General features: G+C 42.5%; 1 protein-coding gene across 1 annotated transcript in view; it reads left to right on the top strand.

Moving 5' to 3' along the window:
- Positions 1-3186: 3186 nt before the first annotated feature.
- The window catches only part of NUP160 (nucleoporin 160), a 51468-nt gene continuing 37853 nt past the window's right edge, over positions 3187-16801 (top strand). Inside the window, exons 1-7 of the mRNA XM_047823898.1 lie at positions 3187-3336; positions 3605-3716; positions 8472-8682; positions 8994-9216; positions 10532-10610; positions 11459-11573; positions 12068-12226. Coding sequence (XP_047679854.1) covers positions 3237-3336; positions 3605-3716; positions 8472-8682; positions 8994-9216; positions 10532-10610; positions 11459-11573; positions 12068-12226 — 999 coding nt within the window. The 5' untranslated portion in view covers positions 3187-3236. The remainder of the gene's footprint in view (positions 3337-3604; positions 3717-8471; positions 8683-8993; positions 9217-10531; positions 10611-11458; positions 11574-12067; positions 12227-16801) is intronic.

Here is a 16801-nt window from a genome sequence, read left to right as displayed (position 1 = left end):
TACTGATAGGCACATAATCACATAATGGTGTAGAGTGAGATAAAATGAGTTAAGTCCTGGATATGTTGAGGTTGAGAGGTCTGTGGGGGAATCCCAGTGATGTTTGTAGGCAGATGAATGCAAAGACTGAGCACTCAAGGGACTGGGTGCCTGGCTGGCTCAGTCAGTAGAGCATGTGACTCTTGATCTTGGCTTCGTGAGTTCAAGCTCTATGTTGGGCCTAGAGCTTACTTTAAAAATGAAAACTCTAAAAAAAAGAAAAAGAATAGGCAGTTGGATGCATAAGGTTGGAGTTCAAGGGAGAAAGGTTTTTACACTGGAGATCTGCATCTGGGAATTATTAGAATGTAGCAATCTAGTATTTAAAGCCAGAAGACTGCATGAAATCCTCAGGGGAGTTATTTGTAGACAGGCTCAAAAACTGAGCTCTGGGGTACTCCAACATTAAGAGGGTTGGGGAAAAGAGAAGCAAATTAGCAAAGGAGTCTGAAAAGAAACAGTCAGTGAAATGGGAGGAAAACAAGAGAGTGTAGTGTGGTGCCCTGGAGGCCGTGTGAAGAAAGTGAGCAAGAAAGCAACCAATTGTTCAAATGCTGCAGATGGTCAAGTTAAGTTCAGGGTTAAGAATTCAGGGGTGTCTGGCTGTCTGAGTCTGTAGAGCATGCAACTCTCGATCTTGGGGTCATGAGTTCGAGCCCCACATTAAGTGTAGAGATTACTTTTTAAAAAAAGGAAAAGGAATAAGAGTTCAGAGTTAGATATAATGGATGTCATTGGAGATCTTGAAAAAAGCTGCTTCAGTAGAACAGCAGGAGCAAAAGCCTGATAATAGTGGGTTTAAGAGAGACTGGAAGATGGGACTGCAAGCTGGTGCAGCCACTCTGGAACCTCAGTATGGAGGTTCCTCAAAAAACTAAAAATAAAACTACCCTACGACCCAGCAATTGCACTACTAGGCATTTATCCAAGGGATATAGGTGTGCTCTTTCAAAGGGACACATGCACCCCCATGTTTATAGCAGCACTATCAACAATAGCCAAAGCATGGAAAGAGCCCAAATGTCCATCGATGGATGAATGGATAAAGAAGATGTGGTATATATATACAATGGAGTATCACTCGGCAATCAAAAAGGATGAAATGTTGCCATTTGCAACCACGTGGATGGAACTGGAGGGTGTTATGCTAAGTGAAATTAGTCAGAGAAAGATAAAAATCACATGACTTCACTCATATGAGGACTTTAAGACACAAAACAGATGAACATAAGGGAAGAGAAACAAAAATAACATAAAAACAAGGAGGGGGACAAAACAGAAGAGACTCATAAATATAGAGAGCAAACTAAGGGTTACGGGAGGGGTTGTGGGAGGGGGGATGGGCTAAATGGGTAAGGGGCACTAAGGAATCTACTCCTGAAATCATTGTTGCACTATATGGTAACTAATTTGGATGTAAGTTTTAAAAATAATAATGATAATAATTAAACTAAATTTTAAAAAAGAGAGAGATTGGAAGAAAAGAAATTAAACAAAAAGCTCTTGAATTCTGCCCTAACAGTGAAGAACAGCTCTGAGGTAGGAGATAGTAGCTAAAGAAAGCAGAGATCAAATGAGGGTTTCTGTGTGTGGTGAGAAGGAAAAATAACAGCATGTTTGTGTGCTTAGGGAAGCAAGTCAGTAAATAGGAGCAGGGGTTGAAGACGTAGGAGAGAGGATATAACTGCTAGAATGGTGTCCTTGAGTAGGTGATCTGGAAAAAATGTAAAAAGGTTGTCCTCCCGTAAGTTCAGGGACAGTTCAATTTATAGTGGTAACAGTACAGGAAGACAGAGTATGTGGGTACAGATGAAGGCAGGTAGGGAGAGGTGGTAGTGAGGGAAATTCTCTTTCGATTGCATCAATCTTGTAAGTGAAAATGCAAGCTGAGAGTGAGGAGGAGGGAGGAGGTGTTACCGGTTAGAGAAGTTGTGAAATGCTCATATCTTGGACCATAAGTGGACAAAGGAAGTACGATGTGTTTGCTGGGCAGCAATATGGACCCACTCAAGGTTTAGAAGCCTAATGGAGGTAGAGGAAGTCATCTGTATGATTGCGTATTTTATTCCAGCCCTGTTCAGCTGCAGACTTGGATTCAATCAAAGCTGTAGTTTTTACCAGAGCATAATGAAGAGGAAGAGAGCTAGGCAAAGGAGTAATTTAAATGGAACTTAAGCAGAGCAAGAAGGAAACCTCAAGGAAATGAGGGACAGTGAAAAGGTGGAAGAACAATGGACACAGTAGGTGGGATGGAGGGATGGCATTGCTAACGTTGGTGTCCTAGGAGCAAGCTGGAAAGTTAGGCGGGAGTGGTCAGCATAAGATCAATGAAACAGAGAATGACAGCGAAGGGTTGCAGTCACTGGTAATAACAAGAATAACAGAATTGCTTAACAAATGTTGACTACTGAGGAAAAAAGAAAAACATTTTCCCCTGAAAATCAGCATTTTCCCCAGTTCTGGGCATCTATTGTGCCCTAGATATGGGCAAAGTCACAGTATCTTCCAAAATTCCAGATGAAGAATGGAAGCAAAGGCAAATTCCCTTCACGTACGCAAGTGAGCAGTATTTAGGTAATCTCAGCAAGTTGTTATCAATGTTTTATCGAACGCAATATGTATCATTACACAAGATTACACGAATACAGCCTCTTGAAAAGATTCCAATACAAAAGATCCCCTCTCCCCACATGTCTCCCACATGTCAACCGAAGGCCAAAAGGGAGACCAGGAGACTTACGGACTGCCACCCCAACGCAGGGAAGGGGGACCGCGAACTCGGAAAACCCGGCAGAGGGCGCTCAGCTGCCCCGCCTCCCCGGACCTCGCCCCTCCCGGGAAGCTCAGCTCCACCGCGGCCCGCGCCCGGGTTTTCAAAATGGAAACAAACCCGGCCCCGCCCCGCTCCCGGAGGTCGCCGGGAAAAGGGCACCGCCCCCTGGGGGGCATCCCAGCCGGCCAGGCGAATGTTCCCGCAAGCAGAATCGGCTCGCTCTTTCCCTTTCCCTTCTGACTTCCTCCCTGCCCACTTTCGTTCTCCAGCCAACTGACTGGAAGCCTTGCAACGAACGGTCTTACCCTCTCTTCTCCTCTGGCTTCCTCACCTGTCCGCAACTCCGCCCGCCCCGCCCCCGGAAGTGACGATGGCCTCCCATCCTTGCTTGCGTCCCGTCGAGCCTTGCGGCGGCGGCGGGAAGATGGCGGCGGCGGGAGCCCTGGAACGGAGCTTCGTGGAGCTCAGCGGTGCTGAGCGCGAGAGGCCGAGACACTTTCGGGAATTCACAGTGTGCGGCATTGGTACGGAAACAGCTAAGGAGGACGCGATCCGGTCCTTCCCCTCGGGCATCTCCTATGGGTCCCTACGTGTCTGACCGCTCGTTCATACTCCTAAGTCCACATGCCTATAGCCCCGGGATCACAGCTTCCGTAGTGTCCTACTTCGCCCTCCTTTCTTCCCCTTCTCTTTGTATGGATTGTCAGTCGTCACCCTCTGCTTTCTCAGTGCCTTCAGTCCCTGTCATCCCTAAAGAGCTAGGTGTGCGGGCTGACCAATCTTCTTTTGCAGGGACTGCAAATGCCTTGGCTGGAGCCGTGAAATACAGTGAGAGCGCGGGAGGCTTCTGTTATCTGGAAAGTGGCAAGTTGTTCGCCGTCACCAGAAACAGGTTCATTCATTGGTAAGTGCTGTGTTCGCCAACCCCCCTGGCAGGTTGGGCTGTTGGACTTCTGACTTCTCGTGGCTGTTCCCAGAATGTCATTCTCCGAGGCGGTAATAGACAGGAAAAGAGGACTGTTTTCACATCTGAATCAGGGGGAAATTAGGGAGACGCAGAGTACTAGGAGAGGTGCCCTTCCAGGCAGCACTAAAAGCAGAGGAAATGAAGCTTATGGGATAAAGCCCCAAAGTCCAGTCTTAAACTTGAACTCATTGTGTTTTTATAGTGTTCTACAGCTTCCTTAATTCTTCAAATACATTTGAGCTCTTTCACGTCAGGCATCTGAGCACGTCTAGTATCTAAGTTTGCTAGAGATGGAGTGGTAAACAAAAGCAACACCATTTCCATCACGCAAGATGTTGTAGCTGTTTGAAGATGGGTGTGGACCTGCTTTTGATGGTGCAGTTTTATGAAGGAAAAGACACTAAAGTAAGGGACTGCGACATAGGTGTATAAATACAAATTTTTCATACTTGCCTCATAGGAAAAGTATAGGGGCTGTGAGAGGCTAATGAGAGGACCAAATGTTATTTGTGAGACAAAGAAGGCCTTCAAGGATATCACATTTAACCCGAGATCTGTAGGATGAAAAGTTGGCCGGGCAGGGAGGGGATTGGGGGACAGAGCCGTCCAGCACACAGCATCACCATATCCAAAATCCATGAGGTAGAAGGAACTGGGCAGGTTTGAGGAACTAACTGGATGGAGATCTGTGTGGCTTAAGTACAGTGGGCGAAATGGAAAGTGGTGTGAAGATGCTGAGACGGGGGAAGTAAGCAGGACTCAGATCATGGAGGACCCTCAGATCCTTCCTAAGCGTTTTGGATTTTTCCCCCCAAGCACATTGAGTAATTGAGTAAAGGATTTTAAAGAGTTACTCTTTACTAACATAACCAAAATTGCATTAAGAAAAAAAACAGTTTAGGGGTGCCTGGGTGGCTCGGTTGGTTAAGCGTCTGACTCTTGATTTCAGCTCAGGTCTTGACCCCTTTTCTTTTCTTTAAAAAGAAAAAAAAATCATTTTACTTCATGGCAGGTGGATTTCAGTTAGATAGGTATAATACAAAAAAACTGCTTGCTTTAACGATGGCCCACGTGAGAGATGCTGGTGGTTCACTTACGGGAGTAGCTAGGAAAGGAGAAATAGATGGATTTAAGATGCATTTAGAAGGCAGTTTCACTAGGACTTGGTGACAGAGTGAATATGGGGTAGGAGATGGGAAGGGAGACGGAGGGAACAAAGTCAGTTCCCTGGTTTCTGGTGTGACTAACAAGATATTGGGTGGGCAAGTTGCCTTTTACTAATAAAAAGAAGATGGAGAGATGTGAATAATTCTTTCCGATACATTTGAAGTTACCTGTGTAGGAGCCCTTCAGAAATGTCATGTAGGCCTTGAAATGTATAGGTCTGAGGCTCAGAAGAGAGACCTATGTTTGACGTACAAATCTCATTTAAGAAATACTTTTTAGTACCTAATATTTTCCAGTCAGTGTTCAGGGACTGAGAATATAGCAGGGAACAAAACAAAGTCTCTGCTCTCGTGGAGGGAAAGAGGCAATAAACAACAATAACCCCCCCAAAACAAATAAGTACAGTTTGTCCAGTGATGAGTGGAATAGAGAACAGGGAGGCAAGGTGAGAGGAAAGGGAAATGCCTGCAGGACCTGCCTGCAGTTACCTTTCATAGAAGGTAGTCAGGGAAGACCCAGTGAGAAGTTGGCATTTGAGCGGAGGAAGTAGGTATCTGGGGGATGAGATTTTTCAGGTAGAGCCTTCCAAGAAAAAGGAACCAAAAATGCAAGGAACCTCAGACAGGAGCTTGTTCATTGTGCTCAAAGAATGGCAAGGGGCCAGGAGTCTGCAGCTGAGTGATCAAAGGGTAGAATAGGAAAGTAGCCACGGGTCAAATCAGGGCTTTGTTGGTAACTTTAAGGATTCGACTTTTGCTCTGAGTTAGATGAGAAGAAGCCATTGAAGGGTTTTAAGTGGAGGAATGACCTGATCTAGGTTGTGTTTTTAGAGGATCGCTGTGGCTGCTGTATTGAGGACAGGGTATAGTGGGGAAAGGTTGGGAGCAGGGAGACTGATTAGGAGGTTGGTGCCATGGTCCAGACGAGATGCTGGCAGCTTAGAACAGGGTGGTATTGGCAGAGGCAGTGAGAAATATTCTGTTTGTGGATATGTCTTGAAGGTGAGTTTGTTAGAACTACTATTGGTTCAGATATAGGGTATACAGAAAGAGAAGCATCAAGGGTGACCTCCAGAGTTTTGTCTTGAGCAACTGGAAGTTACAGAGATGCCATTAATTGAGTTGGAGAAGAGTGAAGGTGAAGTGGGTGTTTTGGTCTCTTTGTTTTGCAGGTTTGCTAGTCTAGGTGTTCTGTAACAGGTTTCATTTGAAACCCCTGTTAGATATCCAGGTGGAAGTGTTGAGGCAGTAGCCAGTTCAGTGGAGAGTTTGGACTAAAGATATAGATTTGGGAATTGCTGGCATTAGATGGCATTTAAAGCTATTACACTGAATGAGATCACTTAGAGATCGCCAGAAGTATTGGCATTTGGGGCCAGAAAAACCTTTGTTGTGGGGAGCTGCCCTGCACATTTTAGGGTATTGAGTAGCATCTCTGGTCTCTACCCACCACAGGCCAAGAGCACCCCCTCCCCAGTGTGACAAGCAAAAATTTCTCCAGGTACTATTAAATGTTATTAAGGAGTGGGGTAGATCGTTCCCCTGTTGAGAACTCGTGTAGTGGAGGAAAGTTAAGGTCTGAGGACTAAACCCTGGAGCACTCCAATATTTAGTAAGATAAGGAGACTAGGAAGGAATAGGAGGGACATAAGAGTTGAACAAAAAGCGAGTGTTATCTCAGAAGCTAAGGGAAATATTTCAAGGAGAAGAATAGTGAAAAACTGTTAAGTACTGCATATAAGTCAGAGAAATGAAAATAGACCTCTGCGTGGTGGAGGTTTGTCAGAAACTGCTCCCACTGTGGTACCAACATCCGAAGTGGCTGGGCTCTGGAGAGAAGATGACAGGAATTGTGAGTGCAGAATAGCTCTCTTAAGGAGCACCGCTGTGAGAGAAGCAGAGAACTCCAATTCTCGAAGGAGGGCAATGCAAGTGTATGGAGGAAGTATAATAGTGTATGCATACACAGTCAAGAGCAAACACTAGAGGGGAACTGCAGAAAGTGAGATATTAGAAAAAAATATAGATATGGGAAAGGAAGTGTGGGAGAGTAACAGTGAGCCAGGAGCTAGTCTTCAAGGAATGAAAGAGACCTGCAGATAACTGCGATGGGCAGGGGTCGTAGGTGGTATCTGGCTGCACGTGCCTCAGAGCTGAGTAGTTCGGGCAGGGAGGGAGGAACAGTGGCGCTGGAGTGGCAGTGGGGAGCAAGCAGGACAGCTGTGCCCTACTTTGAGGCCCCAGCACAGAGAGTGTGGTAAAGAGAGCTTACCACCGTTAGAGAGGACTCTGGGGGGTGTCCTCAGGGCAAGATCCAGGACCCAACTTTAACCATAAAGCAGGAAGGTGAAGCAGGTTTTCAGAGACGAGGTTGAGAGTCCAAAAAATTGTGCTGATGACGTGCCATGAGTTACCAGAAGCAAAGCAGCCCTAGGAAATTAGAGTTCACATGGCGCGTACAGCTTCGGGGTTGGAAAAGATGCGCTTTGAGAGAATGGGTACAGTAAGCAGATAAGACACCCGAAAATCAAGGTTGGAGGAAATAAAATGCAAGCGTCAGGTCCAGGAGAAGGAGAGGGAATGCCTGGAGACACGGGGAAAAAGCAGGAGAGGGTAGTATCATCGAAGTCAAGAAAGAAACTCTCAGAAAGACAGCATTGTCAAGTATGGGGAATGCGACTAAGGGGTCAAGTGAGAACAGGACTGAGGAATCCACTGGAATTGGTGTGGTGACCTTGGTAAGAAGAGGGCAGGTTGAAGAGTATGAGGGAGATGAGGAGATAGAGAAGACATGGCCATGGAGGGGAAAGGAGAGATGGTGATAGCCAGATAGTGGCAGGAATGGGGTGATGGAAAGGGAGAGGCCAGGGAAGAGCGCATTTGAATGTTGAGGGAAGGCTTTGGCAGAAGGAGAGATGGACACAGAACGGATATACTTGAGAACATCAGAGGTTGCCTTCGAATTGCTGGAAGGAGACTCGCTCTTCAGGGGAGGATGCAGGCAGACTGGTAAATGAGCTGATGAGAAGGTAGGGCCCTCCCAGCACGGTGTTTTCTATGATCCAGTGCTACCATATGGCAGAGTTGCGCCTGAAGAGGTCTTCCCTGCATCCAAGAGGAAGTCACTGAAAGGGAAAGAGTCACATTTGTTAGGGTCACCATAGTATGATGCTGTAGTACTGATAGTAGAGGCATTCCACTGTAAGTAATGGGGGTGCATGGTGTGAATTTCTTTATAGTGGGGTTCAGTTACTTTGAGTATCATCATCCTAAATAAATAAGCCATCAAGTTTGGAAATGCCTCCATTTTAACAGAGAATCATATAGTAAGATTGGAATTTTATATGGTGCTGTGGTTGGCAAATGAATGTATCGTGATGGTTTAGATTCTAAAAGTTGATCTGAATTTGTTTACCCAAAACTTTGAAATTGGGAAAGTTCATCTGGAAGCCACTTCCATATATTTCAAGACAACAATCAGTTAGGAAAGCATAAATTGTTTAAACAAATGTCTCTTTTTTAATAGGAAGACCTCTGGAGATACATTGGAGCTGGTGGAAGAGTCACTGGACGTAAATCTGTTGAATAATGCAGTTCGCCTCAAATTCCAAAATTGCAGCCTCTTACCTGGAGGGGTTCACGTCTCTGAGACTCAGAATCATGTGATAATCTTGATCTTGACCAATCAGACAGTGCACAGATTACTTTTACCACACCCTTCCCGGATGTATAGGAGTGTAAGTTGGTTAAGAGTAATATCCTTTATTTCCCAAGTTACTCTGGTTGTCACACATCTAATGCTGGAGCAATAACCTTTAGAAATTGAAGGAAAATTGGATTTCTTGGTAGCTCTTACCAAGCATACTTTTGATAGTTACAATTTAAAATGATCAGACACATTTTTAAGTTGAAATAATCTTGATGAAAAAGAACAGCTTTGTTTCCAGGCTCAATTGTTTCTTTTAAAACTTTTGTAGCCATTGAAAGGAACTGAGCAAAATTCAGTTTATTTTGATTTAACAGATTTTTCTTTTTAATTACTCCACAGGAGTTGGTAATTGAAAGTCAGATGCAGTCAATATTTACTGACGTTGGAAAAGTTGATTTCAGGGATCCTTGCAACTCTCAATTAATTCCAGCAGTACCTGGACTCTCCCCTAATTCTACCTCCTCGGCAGCTTGGCTTGGCAGTGATGGGGAGGCTCTGTTTGCTCTTCCGTCTGCTTCTGGGGGAATCTTTGTTCTTAAACTACCGTCTTATGACATACCTGGTAAGAGTGGGAGCTGAACTTGGATTTAACTTTAAGCAAGGAATGTTGGCAGTAAAACAGACCTTAGAAGACCATACCCATCATCCAAGGCAGGAATTGCTTCTCTACTCCCCCTGAAATTGATCATTCAGTGTTGCTTGCCAAAGGAGTCTCTAGTGCTTTTACTGTTTTTTGTTTTGTTTTGTTTTGTTTGTTTTCTGAGAAGGTAAGATTTTATACAGCGGATGAGGAATTGTAAAGCTTTTCGGAATGTGGGAAGACATAACTGTAAGACAGCCTAGTCTAAGGCCTGTAGTAGAGATGAGTTGACTAGTTATCTACCTTCAGGTTGAGGTACTATAACTAAAATAAGTTAATTGACACAAGGAAGTTCGGCTGCTGATAACCTGCTCCAGGTCACCACTGTCTCCTGCCTGGATTATTGCATTATCTTCCTAAATATCCCTCAGATCTGTTCTTACCCCTCTACAGAAACTTCTGAGATACACTTAAATCTAAGTAGAGTCATGTCACTCCATTGCTCAAAGCCCTCAAGTGAGGGTTTGTTCTTCATATCATTCTGAATAAACCCAGAGTCCTTGGGTTGGCTTTCAGGGACCTCTTTTTTCCCCTTCGCCTTCTCTACACCAGCCTCATGCTTCTCGCAATTGCAATTCCTTGAACGTACCGGGCATACTCTTACATCAGGGTTTTTGCCTGAGATAGTCTTTCTCCAGCTGCCAGCTTGGCTCATTCCCTTAACTCCTAAGGTCTTCACTCAATGTTCCCTCAGTGTGTCAGGCCTTCCCTGACCACCCTTTTCCAAATTGCACATACACACACAGCATTCACTGTATGCTTTCTGTTTTCACTTATTACCATTCTGCTTAGTTTGTGAGCTGTCTCGGCTTCTGCCCTTCTCCCAGTGGAATGTAAGTTTTATGAGGACAGGTGTTTTCTTTTTAATGTTTTGTTTACTGCCACATCTTCAGCACCTAGAACTGTGCCTGACACATGAAAGGAACCCAATGATTCTTTTGGGAAGAATGACTGTTCTGAGCAGCAATCATGTTACTATCTGTAACTGTTTGGCAAAAATTTTCCCTAGCAATATGTTAGTGCTATTTTTATTAATGCAATAATGATTCAAGATATTTTAAGTGTGATGTATGTGGAAAGGTACATCCTAAAACCCTCTTATTCAGTATGGAAATGGAGAAGCCTGTCACCTGTTATAAGGACCTGGTTCATGATTGGATGGATCCTTGTTTTTGAGTTTCTCTGAGTCTGATCAAGAGGTGCCTTGGATGTCACTGGTCTGTTTTCAATCTCGTAGGGATGGTGTCAGTTGTGGAACTAAAACAGAGTTCAGTAATGCAGAGACTGCTTATAGGCTGGATGCCAACAGCTATCAGGTAAGTGGTGTCTGGTGGGCAAACCAAAGGGCCCAAGAATTTCATTTTTGCACTGGTCAGGAACTATTAGTGATTCTAGTCTTATTCTAAGGCAGATAAGCATTATACTGGAAAGGAGAAGAGTCTGCAAAATATCACAGTCCATCTGAGGAGAGCCACACCTCAGACATCTTGATAGCAGAAACTGATTTTTTCTATATTTTCTCATGATATTCAACTCAGTGCTCTGCCCTGACTCACTAATTTTGTGTAAAATTAGAAGTAGGAAGTTTCTGATGATTAAAACTCTATTCCTTTCTTATGTAGAGCCCTTTAAAGTATATCATAGTGATTGGTTATAGACCAAGTAGAAAATATAATTATCTGATACCAGCGTGTAAACTCTTGGTTCCTTGTGTTGACTAAGAGTGTACATTTATAGGGGCACCTGGCTGGCTTAATTGGTAGATCATGCAATTCTTGATCTTGGGGTTGCGAGTTCATGCCCCATGTTGGATGTAGGAAATACTTAAAATCTTAAACAAAATGGTACATTTATAACTTTATTTTATTTGTTTAATTACAAGTTCTAATAATCTTGGGGTGCCTGGGTGGCTCAGTCGGTTAAGCATCCGACTTCGGCTCAGGTCATGATCTCGCGGTTTGTGTGTTCGAGCTCTGCGTCGGGCTCTGTGCTGACAGCTCAAAGCCTGCAGTCTGCTTTGGATTCTGTGTCTCTCCATCTCTCGGCCCCTCCTCTGCTCATGCTCATAATAAATAAATGTTAAAAAAAAAAGTTTTTAAAAACAAGTTCTAATAACCTGATAGTTAGAGCACTACGAGCCTAAAATTGGGCTTTATGTTTTTAGAGGTGACCAGGGGCCTTCAGATCGTCCCCTCGCTCTTGCTGTTCATTGTGTCGAGCACGATGCCTTCATCTTTGCTCTGTGCCAGGATCATAAACTACGAATGTGGTCTTATAAGGTAAATGCTACATTTATAGTTACTGTAAGTTAAAATAGCATTGCGAATTGTGAGAGAATTGAAGTCAATCTTGCTGTTTCTGTCAAAGATTATTAAGATCACTGAAGTTTGGAAATTGCAGGCCATTTCTACATTCAGACAGTTTCATTTAGCTTTTTCATACATTTCTCCCCTTTTTTATATATTTTTAAATTATGAATCCTACAGAATTAAGATAGTACAGAGAATAATGTTCACTTAAGAGGAATGAATGTGTTTTGTAAATGCAAGTTGATAAAACAGTTTTCAGGATTCATACGCAAAACAGATGATCTTATTTATCAGACTTAAGAGACATTTTCATCTCAGACTTTAAAAAAAAAATCTTTAGTGTCCCTCAGCAGATAAAAGAGGAGTGCTAGGTGTGATGAGTGCACATCCTTTCAAAGGGGAAGAAGTTTGTTTTTCCTGACTTGGATATTCTTTGATACTACTTGTTGACTTATCTTGAGCAGGACCAAATGTGCCTGATGGTGGCCGACATGCTGGAGTATGTTCCTGTGAGTAAAGACTTTCAGCTCAGTATTGGAACTGGACATAAGTTACGGCTTGCTTATTCCCCTTCCATGGGACTCTACCTAGGGCTGTTCATGCATTCACCAAAACGCGGACAGGTATGAAACAAATAAGACCTGTATCAAGCTACACTGTATGTACTGATGTGGGCAAGTAGCGGGAGATACATTTGAGTCTATTTAAGCTCTTCCCACCAACCTAGGTGTTCCATGTGTTGTTTCTGTGGAGATGATGGGTTTTGTGCTAATGTGTGAATCAAAAAAATCGTGAAGAAGTCGTGGTGAAAGGGAGTAGAGAGTTCAAAGGAACGTGAAAGGAAAAGTTAACCAAAGCTAAATAAGAAAGAGCCAGTTTGGACATCTGGGTGGAAAAATGGAGTTATGAAAGGGATGCAGGTGTTACTAAGTGGTTGGAGGGAAGTTAATTTTTAGAAATAATTTTGCTCGTCTTCCAAACACTAGCTGTTGTATGTAGATGAGGTATTTAGGATGTCATATAATGGTAATCCTATAATAAACAACCATTCGTTGGATATTCTGTGTTTGCCATGATGCCGGGCCCCTTATGTACATTAATAGCAAATACTTGGACAGTGCTTACTCTGGGCTCACTCGCTTTATGCATGTTATCCATTTAATCCGGATAACATTTCACTGAGGTAGGGTCTGTCCTCACTGTGCTGGAGGTGCCCATCTGGGTGCCTCTTCACCCTTGTTGGGCTCTGATGCCCAACTACAGGTTGCCCCTCCATATGGATGCCTTGTTCATGCCTTTTGAGCTGATACTCTGCCACCCCTATTCAGTGGTCACCCTCCTTCCCTGCTTGGGCTTTAATCACCAATACAGACTGCTACCCTATGTGAACACCCTCCTTGTTCTGCTTGAGTTTCCACCCTATACCAGGTCTTCCATATGTGTGGAAGCCTTCACACTCTGCTCATGCACCTACACTCTAAGCCAAATGTGGATACTCTTTTTACCTCCTTGGGCTCTTGATTCATCCATCCTATGACCCTGACCTCGGTCTCAGTTTCCTCCAGTAGTCCACAGAACTCAGGGAAACAGTAACTTACATTTGCCAGTTTACTATATGACAAAGGATACAGATGAACAACTAGATGAAGAGGTATGTTGGGTGAGGTCCAGAAGGATCCTGAGTTCAGAGGCCTCTGCCCTGTGGTGTAGGAGTTTGCCACCCTCCTGGCACATGGATGTGTTCGCCAATCTGGAAGCTCTCCTTATACCATACTTTAGGGATTTTTATTTTAGGGATTTTTATGGAGGCATCATGATGTAGGCATAATCCATTATTACTAGATTTCCAGCCTCTCTCCCCACCCCAGAGAATGAGGGTGGGGGCTGAAAGTTCAAGCTTCTAATCATGGCTTGGTCTTTCTGGTGACCAGCCCTAATCCTTGAAGCTATCTAGGAGTCATCTCATTAGAACAAAAGGTTTTTCTGGGGTGCCTGGCTGGCTCAGTAAGTAGAACACGAGTAAGTAGAGACTCTTGATCTCAGGGTGAGTTCGATCCCCATGCTGGTTGTGGAGCCTACTTGAAAAAATAAAAGGCATTTATCACCCAGGAAATTCCAAGGGATTCTAGAGCTCTGTAAAAGATGCTCCTATCATCTTCATCATTCAGGAAATTACAAGGGTTTTAGCTTAGTGCCAGCACCCAGTGGCAGAGACCAAAATATATTTATTATTATTATTATTTGATAGATTCTGATAGAGATTATGTTGGTTCTGTAGATGATGCTGGAAAATATTGCCATCTTTGCAATATTAAGTCTTTTGGTCCATAAACATGGAATGTTTTCCCATATATTTACATCTTTAATTTCTTTTTACAATGTTTTATAGTTTTCAGAGTAGAAGTTTTGCAGTTCTTTTGACCAGTTTATTCCTGGGTATTTATTCGTTTTAATGCTAGTAGAAATGAAATTATTGAAATGAAATTATTTTCTTAATTTTATTTTGAGATTACTCAGTGAACGTTTATAGAAATACAGTTGATTTTTGTATCATTGGTCTTGTATCATGCAACCCTGCTGAATTATTTTATTAGTCCTTAAATAGGGTTATAGTGGAGTCCTTAGAACTTCCTGTATACAAGATAACCTCATCTGCAAATAAAGATAGTTTTATTACTTCCTTTCCAATTGAATCAACTGAATGCCTTTTTTTTTTTTTTTTTTAATTGCCCTGGATAGATCTTCCAGTACAATATTGAATAGAAGTGGGAAGAGCTGGCATCTTTGTCTTGTTTTTGGTCTAAGGGAGAAAGCTTTCAGTGTTTCACCACTGAGTATGACATTAGCTGTGAATTTTTCATAAATGCCTTTTATCATGTTGAGGAAGTTCCTTTCTATTCCTAGTACTGAGTGTTTTTCTCATGCAAGGGTGTTCAGTTTGCTGCCATTGCCTTGATTCATTATAAGGCACCAGTAATTTTACCCTCTTATTTAGGCTTGCGCATCATCAATGCAAAAATATCAACACAGATATTGCAGATAATGTATTCTTATGAAAAGAGTTTTGGCCTCACTGATCCCCTGAAATAGTCTATGGTCTACATTTTGAGAAGCACTCCTCTAAAAGACTCAAAATTGAGTGTAGGAGTGGTGTGAAATTGAGCAGAGCTGTTATCTCCTTTCTTTTGAGCATTATGGTTCTATTAATGAAGCCTAAAATCAGATAAACCTTTTTGGCAGTTAGACCTACTCATGTTATGGTGAACTTGTAGACTTTTTTTCCCCCTACACAAATCCTGCTCTTCAGCCTGTATTTTCCTCTAATAGGCACAGTTGAAATTTATTTTTCCTTTGTCTCTAATATTTATATCCATTCCTATTCATTTGTTTCTGGTGTTTCCTTTGGTTCTTTGGATTCTAATTCTTTAGTAAGTGTATTACTTCGGTTATTTCCAGGATCTTGTTCTCATTGATCATACAAGCTGCCATCTGTATTCCATCTAAGACCTTAATACAACTCTCAAACAGAAGTCCTGTAGACTGTGGTGTGTGGTCCACAGACTGGTCCTGGGCCACAAATTCTTGTTTACCAGTTTGCAGTAAGATAGCTACAGAACATGAGAGTGAACTTTCAGATACTTTTATAGTGGTTTGACATTGTTACAGAGGTCCACATTCAAGATTCCTGTATGTTATAAATAAAGTATCAATCTGCAACAGGTTGGAAATTAAATAAAACAAAAAACTAGTTCTTTACCACAGGTAATTTGAGAAGCACTATATGCTTGGCCAGCATTTTTCCAACAAGAAATACCTTGTTTTGCTATCTACTATACACATATTGTGGTGATGGACATGTAACAAAAAAAAATATATATGAAACATGTTTACCTTTACTATGAGTGATGAACTGATGAACTTTGATACTTTGTTGTTGTTGTTCTTGTTGTTTGAATGCTGGTTGAGACCTGCTAAATTGATTTATATTCCACTAACAGGTTGAGATCTGCAACTTGTAAAATACAGCTCTAGACTAGGATGAATATGAACACTGCATATATCTTTTGTATTTCATACACTCCTACTTTTTCTCAGAAGGGACTCTCTGTATATTTTTCTTTTTTTTTTTTTTAATTTTTTTTTTATTAACGTTTATTTATTTTTGAGACAGAGAGAGACAGAGCATGAACGGGGGGAGGGTCAGGGAGAGAGGGAGACACAGAATCTGAAACAGGCTCCAGGCTCTGAGCTGTCAGCACGGAGCCCGATGCAGGACTCAAACTCACAGACTGAGATCATGACCTGAGCCGAAGTCGGACGCTCAACCGACTGAGCCACCCAGGCGCCCCTGTATATTTTTCTTTTAGTACTACCCTTTAGTAACTTCTGTGTTATAAAGAGAGAACCATTGTCACTCTTACCAGTTTATAGTGAATTTTCTTTTTCCAAAAAAATTACTTAAAATATCCATAAAGTATCATTTTTGAGTTTGAAATTTTTTGTTTTGGCAATAGAGTTAAATACTACACTTGAATTATTTTATAGAGTTTTGTTTTTAGTAAAAGTTAACTAGTGTTGATTTGTATTGTGCATATGTTTTAAATTATCTCTGGCACTTTGATAAAAATATAAACTTAAAACAGGCTTCTGACCACAATGAGCTACCACCTCACACCCGTGGGATGGCTACTATCCTCCCCAAAAAAAACAGAAAATAGCAGTGTTGACAAGGATATGGAGAAATTGGAACCCTTGTGCACTGGTGGTGGAAAGTAAAATGTTGCAGCCACTGTGGGAAACAGTATGGCAGTTCCTTAAAAAGCTAATTGTAGCATTACCCTATCTCTGATCCAGCCATTCCACTTCTGGGTATATACCCCAAAGGATTCAAAGCAAGGTCTCAAAGACGTATTTGGGGACACCTGGGTGGCTTAGTCAATTAAGCGCCGACTCTTGATTTCAGCATAGGTCATGATCTCATGGTTGGTCATGAGATTGAGCCCCACATTGTGCTCCACACTTATAATTCTCTCTCTCTCCCTCTGTTCCTCCCCTGCTTGTGCTCACACGCGCATGTGCTTTCTTACTTAAAAGATAGTGTTTTCTTGTAGACAGTCCAAAAAAAAAAAAAAATTTGTACGCCCATAGTCATCATACTATCTACAGTAGCCAAAAGGTAGAAGCAGCCCAAGTGTTCC

The sequence above is a fragment of the Prionailurus viverrinus genome, chromosome D1 (genome assembly GCF_022837055.1).
Source record: "Prionailurus viverrinus isolate Anna chromosome D1, UM_Priviv_1.0, whole genome shotgun sequence".
NCBI lineage: Eukaryota > Metazoa > Chordata > Mammalia > Carnivora > Felidae > Prionailurus > Prionailurus viverrinus.
The sequence above is the reverse complement of the archived record's forward strand: the minus strand, read 5'-3'. Positions and strand labels throughout refer to the sequence as shown.